General features: G+C 45.4%; 2 protein-coding genes across 2 annotated transcripts; one reads left to right on the forward strand and one right to left on the reverse strand.

The window, feature by feature from the left end:
- Window positions 1-700: 700 nt before the first annotated feature.
- Window positions 701-7595, reverse strand: GLT8D1 (glycosyltransferase 8 domain containing 1). Its single transcript, XM_021533944.4, has 10 exons — window positions 7462-7595; window positions 5662-5717; window positions 5458-5556; window positions 4831-5047; window positions 4072-4189; window positions 3457-3541; window positions 3134-3246; window positions 2450-2616; window positions 2199-2311; window positions 701-1569 (listed from the first exon to the last, which is right to left on the reverse strand). Exons 2-10 carry the CDS (start codon window positions 5675-5677, stop codon window positions 1379-1381), a joined length of 1119 nt encoding a protein of 372 aa, XP_021389619.2. The 5' UTR covers window positions 5678-5717; window positions 7462-7595; the 3' UTR covers window positions 701-1378.
- Window positions 7596-7597: 2 nt separating this feature from the next.
- Window positions 7598-10566, forward strand: SPCS1 (signal peptidase complex subunit 1). Its single transcript, XM_021533982.3, has 4 exons — window positions 7598-7797; window positions 8737-8796; window positions 9113-9199; window positions 10115-10566. Exons 1-4 carry the CDS (start codon window positions 7762-7764, stop codon window positions 10235-10237), a joined length of 306 nt encoding a protein of 101 aa, XP_021389657.1. The 5' UTR covers window positions 7598-7761; the 3' UTR covers window positions 10238-10566.
- Window positions 10567-10619: the final 53 nt, after the last annotated feature.

The following is a 10619-nucleotide window of genomic DNA, read 5'->3' on the forward strand; positions in this document are numbered from 1 at the left end:
TTAACTGCTTCAAGGACAAAAACAGTTCTTGTTCTAATTGTTTATCAAAACCCAGGAAAAGAAACAACAGGTAACAAACCAGATTAGCATATCCATGACAGAACTACAGCCAGCGACTGCAATGAGAGCAGCAGTTGAAATCCTTTTAAAGCAGAACTAAAACCACATTCACAGTCATGAAGGGAGTCCTTTACCTCTGCTGCCCTGTGTTTCAGACCAGGCAGACTCAGCTGTCACTGGATGAACACAAAGCCTTTTGTCGTAACATCCTTCACCAGCCTGAGTGCAAACCTCTGTTAAATGGAGTAGCTGGCACAGTGGCTGCTGGGATTTATCAGCTAATCATAACTATCACTCAACAATACAACTACAGAAAACCAAACCAACTTATCTGTAGCACAGGTGATGGGCAGCTGGCTGCAGAGGGCATAGGCATCTCATTTGATGAGTTCCCAGATGGGGAAAGGCACAGCAGGAAAAACTATTAACAGAGCATAGCTCACTCGAGAACTATGAAGAACTCAACAGTAACAAAATTAATCTCTAATTAATACAGTCTGTTCCCCAAAATAAGTAGTTTGTACTATTTTAGAATAGACTAAATGAATTCACTCTGGCTTTAATCACTTGCTACTGTGTACAAAGGAAATACTTCCTATATCAAGACTGGAATTAGACTGCCATTTATCTGAGGCTGGAGTCAGCATGTTACAATTAGCTTTATTTTTGAACAAAGTTTCATCCACCACTTTACAAAAAAAATGGTTTAGTGTTCACTGGCAGTTAAAACCATTTTGCATAGTGAAATAATACTTGAAGGATTAATCTTTCAAAAAGGATTCAATTTTGCAGAATTCTGTACGAAAGACTTAAACATAAATGGTTGGAAGGAGACTCATGCAAGAAAGGGTTGTTAAGGGAATTATTTTACAGGATAACAAAACAAAGCAAACAACAAAACAAAACCCAGGCAGCTCTTAATTACAGTACACTGCTGTGCAAGATTTGCTGGTGCAAGCACCAGCTGAATTTGAATCCTGTTCTTAGAAACTTTGTTTCTGTAATTGATAAAATGATCCCCTGTTAGAAGACTTGAGTAAAGAGCAGGAGAACACAACTGAAATGACATAAACAAAAGTGCTCATTTGTGGACATCTTCCCTTGTTTTCTGTAGTGCTGCTGGAGTAGCATCTTGTGTCACACAGGTGACATGAGCCTCCTTTGGACCTGTGCATTTCAGAACTGCACCTGAATAAGTGCATCATCTTGTGCTCCAGAAGGCAAGGTCAGCTCTGTAATATAAGTTGGCTAAAAGAAAAATATTCTGCTTGGCTCCAGAAGTTTCCTGAGAAAACATCATCATTTATTCAAATGGACTCTACTTTGCTTCATAGGCTTCCAAGTGTCTGCGGATCAGGTTGAACTTGCCTGCAGGGTCAGGGACATACCACTTCTCCCAGACTTCAGCATAGGAAGCTGTTCTTCCCCAAGGCTTGAAATGTCCATTCCAGTGGAGCAGCTTGGCAGCTTCCACAAACTGAGAAGAGTACCTTTTCCCAGCACTAGACCCTTCAATTGAAAAAAAAGCATGAGTGTTTGAAATAAAGGCAGCCAAAACACCAATGTAGAAAATGTTAACTTCAAAACAAAGGACTGAACCAAGGAAATGTTATCATTTATGGGGAAAGGAGGTAATAAGGGAAGCAGAAATAAAAGCAAAGTGAAAAACAATCAGGTGAAACTAAATGTTACTTGGATCTCTCTGTCTATTTTCATACACTGCCTTAACTGCCAAATTCTTTAAAATCTGCTTAACACCCAGATGAATTCAGCAGCCTATGTATTCTTCATCAGAAACATAACCTGAAAAAGGTCTCCCAGCACTGGGGTATTACCAGTAGAACAGACATGAATGTCTCCTCTTTTGAAAGTTTTGGAAAAAACACCCTTGGTTCACATCAGATACAGTATCTTTGTGGAAAATGAGAGGTATTTTGAGTGAGTCTGTTCAAGAACTAACCCCCAGCAGTTTGAGAAAGACTCAGGCCCATGATGGAATTGCAAAGCTGTTTTTCCTAAAGAACAAAGGACAGAATAGGGGAATAAAAGCTCACTTTGCTACATCATGAACAAGGTGTCCAGCTACAGGCCTGGAAAATCACCCCGAGGGAGCAGCATTACAAACACTTCATACGTACCAAGATGTCGGACGTTCCACATGGGATCAATGCTGGAATGTTGCTTGTAAAACACAATTAGCAGGGGAGGTGTTGTGATGCTGCCAGCCAGAGTCTTACTGTAGAGCTCCTCTCTGCAAGTTGAAAGGATGCTGATTAGTTGGTTTTTCACTTGCAGCAGAGATAGACACACATCCCTCCATTGAAGAGGGAAAGGCCACCAGCAGAAGCCAAGCCCTGAGCTGCTGGCACCCCTAGCCTGGGGTACCTACACCACATCAAGTGCCATCCACTTCTCCAGTTGTTTAGTGATATTCTGTAATTTCCATTCAGTCAAATTGGCAACGAAAACTCCAGGATTGAACGAGCAGGTGTTGGCTTTCATGGCAAGCTTTCGGATGGTTTCTTTTTTGTAATCTAAAAACCCAATGTAGTTATACTGAGGGGGAAAAAAAGAGAGTAGAAATTAGCTTTAAATATATGGGGAAATTCCTAAGGAAAAATTCTGCACAACTCACAACAGACAGGCATTAAGTTGAAGTTGTTACAGCAAATATCCCTTCCTTTAAAATGAGAGAAAGAAAGCTTAAGAGGCATAACGTTTTAAAAATATGATTACATATACTACATATTTTAAGGAATGCTGCATGATCATAATAATACCGTATTACTAATATGGTACCAGTCTCAGATAAAGTACTTTTTATACATTCAGAAATGAAAAATTGTCCCTTCAATGCTCTCAGACCTCCTGCTATTCCACAACGAGAACTGCTCTCTTTGCAAAGCACAGCAAAAATTCCAGGTAATTTACTGTGCCTGAACAGAAACTGCAGGTCTCATTTGTAAACCTCGTTTGGGCAGGGACAGTCTCATGTTTAGGTTTCAGCATTTAGAGCATTCCCAAATGCCTGAGATCTACAGTATTGTTATCAGTTAACAAGACTAAAACTAACCTGATTGCCTGCTCCACGGACAGCAACTTTACTACTGGTTGAGTCACAGTCATCTGAAAATGCAGCTGCATGTCCAGGTTTCAATGGAGTGTTGTAAAGTTCAACAATATCATCTGGACAAGCACAGGAAAATCAAAATCAATCCTGACTAAGTGCCAAGTTAGGCTTTGTTCAGTTCATTGTTACAGTTACAGCACATAAAGCTACTCAGTTTAACTCCATTCATTCATATTTACAAAGTTTGTACAAAAATGTTGGGTTCTGTGAGAGATAAGATACTGACCTCAGCATAAGACCATTGGCAGCTAACAAAGGTCCCATACCTTGCACTATTACATCATCATCCACATAGATGGCCTTCTCTGCATGAGGTACAAAGCTGGGCAAGTAGAATCTTGCAAAAGTTAACTGTGAGAACAGCAAAGCAAGAGAAATGGATAATTAAATTTTAAAAATGTCCAAATAAATGTGAAATTGACTGATTTTTCTGGCACTTATCTATGGCATTAATGTCCAAAACAGCTTCTATAGAGGATGTAAAATAGACAGCAATATCCTACCATTTAAAATAAATAGGTTCCATCAATTCCTGGTTTACCATGAATGTATGCATTTATAAACCAACTTTGAAACTGGTCTAGATAAGAATTTCTTATTTCTCCACATAGATGTCTGAGGTGTTGGCAAGCTTGACATGACAGCTGCGGTGTTTCACTGTGGCTAGCAGCAAAAAAGGAACCTAGGCATGCATATATAGATACTCAAATCCAACTCTCACTATCTAGATATCTAGTTTTACTGAAATGTAGGGATTTTATTATGAAAGATTCCTTCTATGCTAAAAGATTTGGTTTTGATCTCCAGATGGGTTCAAAAGCCAACATCAAAATATATTGTTATTAACTTCTAATTGCAAAAGTAATCAGCATCACCCTTACTGGTTTGAAGTTGTCTGGCTTTTGGGGATCCACTTGTACTTTGCCTTCTAAGACACGAGGGTCAAAATCCAGAATTCGGTATCTCATGTTTTTTAGAGGAGGGCTCCTCAGCCACATCCTGCAAGCAGGAGAAAGGCACAGATCTTGTTAGATGAGACAAAAGCAAGGGAAAAGCAGGAGAAGTAGCTAACAGTGACACAATCTGAATGTGGCCACTCACATCCCTGCCCAACACATCTGGGATGTAATTGCTGCTGACATCGGTGCTGTCCTGTGTGGCCCCAGGGGCAAGTCCAGGGTCACCACCTGCACACCTGGGACATGTGAAAGGTGTGAGGTCACTTCTTGCTTTATCAGAAATACAGTCTTGTTATCACAGGCCCTTCCCAAAACCACCAGTGTGGACAGAAGGGGATTAAAATAACAGGATCAAAGAACAATCTATAAAAACAGAGAAACATGATCACCAGCATTTGAATGCTTAGATGAAATGCAGAAGTACCTTTTACAATCCTTCCACCAACAAACTCCAACCTCACTGGTTGGATATAAGCCCATTGGAAAAGATGTTTCTTTTCCATCCCTGAAACCTGACCAGGAGGAATGGTGGGATTCCCACAGCAGCCCTCTCACAAAGCTGCCCTAAGCAGCAGCAGATGGGACTGGGAGTCAGGGGAGTGCAGCTCCAGGGAAAGGCAGCTTCTCTCTCAGAAACACAGAGTTCACCCTGCTCTGGGAATCCAATGAAAAGATCATTACCTCAAGTGATCCACAGTATCATTCAAAGTAACAATGTGGAAAACCACGTTGGCTCTGGTGTTTTGGTAAATGCTGTTCATGGCTGCAATTGCACCTCCAAGCCTCTCATCCGAGGCTGCAATGACCACAGAAATCTCCTTGTCATTCCTCTCATCTGCCAGCCTCTGGGGAGCTGCAGGAATGAAATCTATAGGCTGAAGTCCTAAGGGACTTGGATCTGTGAAATAAAAATAACATACTTGTTTTTATTATTATATATTATTATTACCGCACTAAAATTCCCAACACTTCAGTTATTTGTGCTGTACACTTGGATGTCTGAGCTGAGCTGTGGATTACAGTGAGCCAGTATCAAACACTCAGAGCATCAGCTTTTGAGAATGAATAGAATAACACCACATTTACAGAAAACTGCACACATTTATCCACACATATTCACACACAGCACAAGGTATTAAAAGGCTGAGCTACAGTAGTCTACACTTGCCTTTAGTCCCCTCTGCCACACCTATAACCTCATTAACTTCCCCCACCCATTCACCCAAACCATGTGGCAGGTTCTGTCTGGCCAGAGCCAAATCTTAAAAATATATATATATTTTTAAATTAAAATAAAACACAACATACCTGACAATTCCCGTCTCAAGAAGTCACTGAGGCTTAGGAAGTTATGATGAATAACTAGCAAAAATATGACAACAGCCACTATAAGGATGGAAATGTTCACTGAAAATTAAGAAGAAAAATCTTTATCAATATAACCAGAGAACAACTCAGAAGCTCGGATACAAAAGATACTAAAAAAAAAATCAGACAAGCATATACACATACCTTTCCTTAACGTCATTTTTCTGTTCTTACTTTATTAGCATAAGGTTCCTGCAAACCTACAAGAAAAAAAAAGCATCAGTCACTACCAGTGCATTCTTCCATGAGGCACAGCACAACACATTATCTCCAGGAGTGTCACAACAGTTTCAGTGTCCAAGGCAGTGACTTTCCCTCTGTCAGTTTTATGACATATGTAAAACCCTATGTCACATTTTAAAAAGTGAGGACTATCTCAGGAAGTACCTGACTACAACCACAGAATCTCAGGATGGGTTGGGTTGGAAGAAACCTTCAAGATCACCTGGTTCCAACCCCTGCCATGGGCACAGACATCATCCCCAGCTTTTCTGGGCAACCTGTGCCAGGGCCACACCACCCTCACAGGGATGAATTTCTCCTCAAAGCCTCATTTAAACCTGCCCTGTCAGTTTGAAGCCATTCCCCCTTGTCCTATCATCCATGCCCTTGTCCAAAGTACCTCTCCAGCCCCTTTAGGCACTGGAAGGAATTCTAAGAGGTCCAGGTCTATGTTAGGGACTCCCCCACTATAATGGCATATCTAAAACTCTCAGAGATAAAAAGGAGACATCCAGATCTTGCCACTTCACTGACAGAAAAAAAAAAAAAAAAGGCCAAACTCCTTCTGCCAGTCAAAAGTAATCTGGAAAATTATGTATGTTTTTTTTTTCCTGTTGGAATTATTTATTTAACTACCTGAACTGAAAAAAAAGTGGGTAAGAAGGCAGTACCATCATGTTATAGAAGGGGCTAGAAACACAACAGCAAAGCGATTTCTGTAAGAAATTCAAACATGCTTGTTCATTATTTAAGGGTCGAGGTGAAAAGAACAAGAGTGGTGTATCCTGGCGCACGAAGGAGCTGACAAGTAACACAGAAAAAGCTCTTTAACACCACGCAAAATCCCAGGAACGGTGAGAGTCTTGCGAAATCCCTAAATTAAAACACCTCAGACCGTGTTGCGACTGCTACATGTACCAGAACCACCTTCTTCCCGCTGCTGCATTTCTCCCCCAGGGGAGACACCAGCGGAGCCCAGCAAATCCCTGCCCTGAGCTCTCCGAGCAGCGCCGCGCTGCTGGCACGGGGCGGGACACGGAGCTTTGCCTGGGAGCACAACGCCACGTCCCGCGGTGCAGCTCCCAGCGCCAGGGCTGAGGAGAACACGGACACGGCCGGCATCCCGCAGGGACACGGCCGGCACCCCGCATCCCGCAGGGACACGGCCGGCATCCCGCAGGGACACGGCCGGCATCCCGCAGGGACACGGCCGGCATCCCGCATCCCGCAGGGACACGGCCGGCATCCCGCATCCCGCACACCACGGCCGGCACCCCGCATCCCGCAGGGACACGGCCGGCACCCCGCACACCACGGCCGGCACCCCGCATCCCGCAAGGACACGGCCGGCGCCTCAGCCACACGCGGCAGGCGGGCTGGGGACAGTGACAGAACGTGCCCCGCACAGGGGTGGTGACGGACCACAATAAAACACACACCGCGCCGCTCCGCGGGCACAGCCCCGCTCCGTGCCCGGCTCCCCCGCGCCGCCCCGGCCCCTCACGGAGCGGCCGCCCGCGCCGCCACCGCGGCAGCGCACGGCCCGCGGGTGCCCGCCCGGGAGCCTGGCCGCCGCCAGCGCCGAACCCGCCCGCGCCCACCCCGCCGCGATATCGCGCCCGGCGGCTCCGTGAGGCGAGCCCGAGGCTCGGGCGGGCGGGCGGCCCGCGAGCTGCCGAGGCAGTGCGGGTTTCCGACAGGCGGCCCCGCGGCGCCCCGCACCTGCCCGGAGGGCGGCCCCGCCGTTGCCGAGGAGACACCCGGCGGGCGCGGGGGAGCGGAGCGGAGCGGCGGCGGCGGCGCCGAGGCGGTGGCCGGGGCGGGAGGCGGCACCCGCGGCCGACGGAGCTCTGGGCGGGGCGGACGGGCCGTGTTTCCGGCCAGCTCAGCAGCCGCCTTCCGCTCTGCCGCGACGGGCGCCGGTAGCCGCGGAGAGCCCGCACCGCCCCCCGCCAGCAGCGGAGCCCCAGCCGGACACGGCTGCGAACAGGAGCGGGGAGAAGCCGGAGAAGCGCCGCCGCCATGCTGAGCGTGTTCCGCTCCATCCCCACGCAGATGGTAGGGCCGCCCGGGTCTGGGCACCGGGGCACTGCGGCCGACACGGCCGGGCGCGGGGCTGGTGTCCCCTGCTCGCGGTCTTGGCACCCGTGTGCGAGGCACGGCCAAGGAGGATGCGGGATGAATCCGTGTAATTCCGGGTTTTGACCTGTGAGTTGGGACTCTCCTGCTGTAAGAGGAAGCTGTCTGTGAACGGGAAACCCCTGTGTGCTTTCCTGCCTCTGCTCTGGAAAGACAGAAGGCAGCGTGTGCTCCCAGAGAGCCAGGTTTTCTAACGGCATGCAAACATAGATTAGCTGGGTTTGGAAGGAACCACTGAAGATCATCCAGTCCAACCCTCCAAGGCAGGGTCACCTGGAGCAGGAATGAATCAAGGTGGATTTGGAACATCTCCCTAAAGGGAGACTCCATGACCTCTCTAGGCAGCCTGTCCCAGGGCTCTGCCATCCTCAACATAAAATTCTTCCATCTGTTGAGGTAGAACTTAGTGTGTTTTTGTTTATGGCCATTGCTCCTCATCCTGGCACTGGGCACCACTGAAGAGAGTCTGGCACCATCCTGTTGGCACCGACCTGGAGACATTTCTCTGTCAGCCTTCTTCAGAACACAGGTGCCACACACACCATGCCCTCTTGGGCACACTCTCTTCTGTGGTGATACAGCTTTTACTTAGTCATGTTAAGGTGACTACAATGATATTTTGAACTTGCATTACTTACCCTGTACAGACAGTGCTTGCTTCTGTTTCTAGGTGATGTGGTCAAGCCTGCAGAGGAGGTGTTTTCAGCCACTGTAAGAAAAATAATGCCAATCTGGTTTGAAAGTTGAACAAAAACACTGAGAACCCATGGTCAGGTAGACTGTAGGATCTAACCTGAAAGATGTAAGTGGGCAGGTCTGTGTTTTGAATAACTGACTAAAAAGTATCTCTTTCCATAGGATTACAAGGGCCAAAAATTAGCAGAACAGATTTTTCAAGGAATCATTCTTGTTTCTGCAGTAAGTATAGTAGACCTGTGAGTAAGAACATAAAGGACTATTTTATTTTCTGATCTTATATATATTTTTCATCTTGTTTGGGTTGACTAAAAGCTTTAAGCAAAGTCAGAAGGGCTGTCACAGATAAAAACTTTTCTACTTCCTATCTTCTACTTTCATTGTTGGCCTGCACTTTTGAAAATGTTTGAAAGATGTACATGCTTTTGAAAAAAAACTGTATTTTCCTACCTAAATCTACACCCTGCATCTTAATAATGTAATGGGAAATGTTTTTCTTCATTTAAAGTTTGATTTTTTTAAATGTTTGTTTTTCCAGGTAATTGGTTTCATCTATGGATACATCACTGAACAGTTTGGATGGACTGTCTACATAGTTATGGCTGGATTTGCTTTATCGTGTTTGGTAAGAACGTTTTTTCCCCAAACCAAAAATTATATGCACTGTTTAATCTGGAATAATTACTAAATTGAGGAGCTGTCAGCACGGACTAATGTTTGCTAGGCAATTCAGATTTATTGATACATATTTGTGCTCCCTTTGATCTGCATAAAGTGCTTTGCAGCCCAATAAGTGCTTTTATTAAAACGCTAGCAGAATTTTTGCAATTTAATACCACTTTTAAGTTCATTTTTCATTTCAATTAAAAGTTAGAGTTAAGTCCAGCTGACAGCATTAGTAACAGATAGGACAGGGAGGCTTTCTGTGTAGTAGCAGCTTCTCATGACAATTTTGCAGCCATCCCCTGCTGCCTGAGGAGACAATGAGGCAGAATATGGAATTTCAGGAGTAATTCCTTCTCCATGCATGAGAAGTGTCCTGTCCCACTCCTATTGGGGCATTCCCAATCCCATTTTACACATGGTTCTTACACCTCTCAAGTGTTTAGATACAACACAGTTTGACCAATCACTACGCAAGACACACACATTCCACTGTTTTGAAAAGCCCCTGTAATTCTCTGGCATCATCATCATCCACCAGCTCCTTATTTAAACATCCCTGAGTTACTTACCCGTGATGCCAGGCAAGGGGAGGGTCTCAGTGCAGTGTGGGAGGTGCTGGGAATGCTGGTATCACCTCAGGAGTCCTTTTTTCTTCTGGATGGCTGCTGTCTTCCTCCTTGCAACAACCTGGGCTGCTGTAGTCACATGCTTAAGCATGACTTTGCAATGTAAACTGTAAATGTATATGAAATTGTAAGAGCTTTTTAAGGACTAATAGATAATCAGTTAGGGATGAAGATTTTCCTAAGGAGCTGTACAGAACAGCTCCTTAGCACCTCAGAGTCCATGTTCTGACTGCCTCCTTTGCCCTCAGCTGACGCTCCCTCCGTGGCCCATGTACCGCCGCAATCCCCTCAAGTGGCTGCCTGTGCAGGAGTCGGGCACAGAAGAGAAGAAGGCAGCAGACAGGAAGCCAAAGAGACATTCTAAAAGCTAAAAATTATGGTTTCCAGGCTGTTTGTTAAATTTTGTTAAATTAATTCCCACTGAGGAATACTTCTTGGCTTAGTGTTTGGGTTTTTTCCTAGTACTTTGTATATTACTATGAGTACAACCAAGCTCTGCAGGGAGCATGAAGGCTGGAAATTGGGTCTGGAGTTTCAGGGGAGTCACTGGGAACACAGGGATGGGGGGGGATTAACTTCAGAAGGCTACTGGAGGTCACATCTTGAGTATTTCACTAAAAAGGAACACAGTGAATCAAATGAATTCTGGTTAAGCTGTAGCCATAGCCTAAAAGATTAATAAACAGCTGAACTTCTGAAATGTTTCTGTGTGTAAAACAAGTTGTCAGTAGTTCCAGGTTGTTACAAATACTG

The sequence above is a fragment of the Lonchura striata genome, chromosome 12, assembly GCF_050655825.1.
Source record: "Lonchura striata isolate lonStrDom1 chromosome 12, ASM5065582v1, whole genome shotgun sequence".
NCBI lineage: Eukaryota > Metazoa > Chordata > Aves > Passeriformes > Estrildidae > Lonchura > Lonchura striata.

What these genes read in the sequence shown, in the direction of transcription:
- GLT8D1 (XM_021533944.4), bottom strand. An exon ending in AGCCAGACAACTTCAAACCA is followed by an intron (nt 3,542 to 4,071) that starts GTAAGGGTGATG and finishes CTGTTCTCACAG; the next exon opens with TTAACTTTTGCAAGATTCTA. An exon ending in TCCGTGGAGCAGGCAATCAG is followed by an intron (nt 2,617 to 3,133) that starts GTTAGTTTTAGT and finishes TTTCCCCCTCAG; the next exon opens with TATAACTACATTGGGTTTTT.
- SPCS1 (XM_021533982.3), top strand. Translation starts at nt 7,762, where the DNA reads ATGCTGAGCGTGTTCCGCTCCATCCCCACGCAGATG. An exon ending in GCTCCATCCCCACGCAGATG is followed by an intron (nt 7,798 to 8,736) that starts GTAGGGCCGCCC and finishes CTCTTTCCATAG; the next exon opens with GATTACAAGGGCCAAAAATT. An exon ending in GAATCATTCTTGTTTCTGCA is followed by an intron (nt 8,797 to 9,112) that starts GTAAGTATAGTA and finishes TTGTTTTTCCAG; the next exon opens with GTAATTGGTTTCATCTATGG.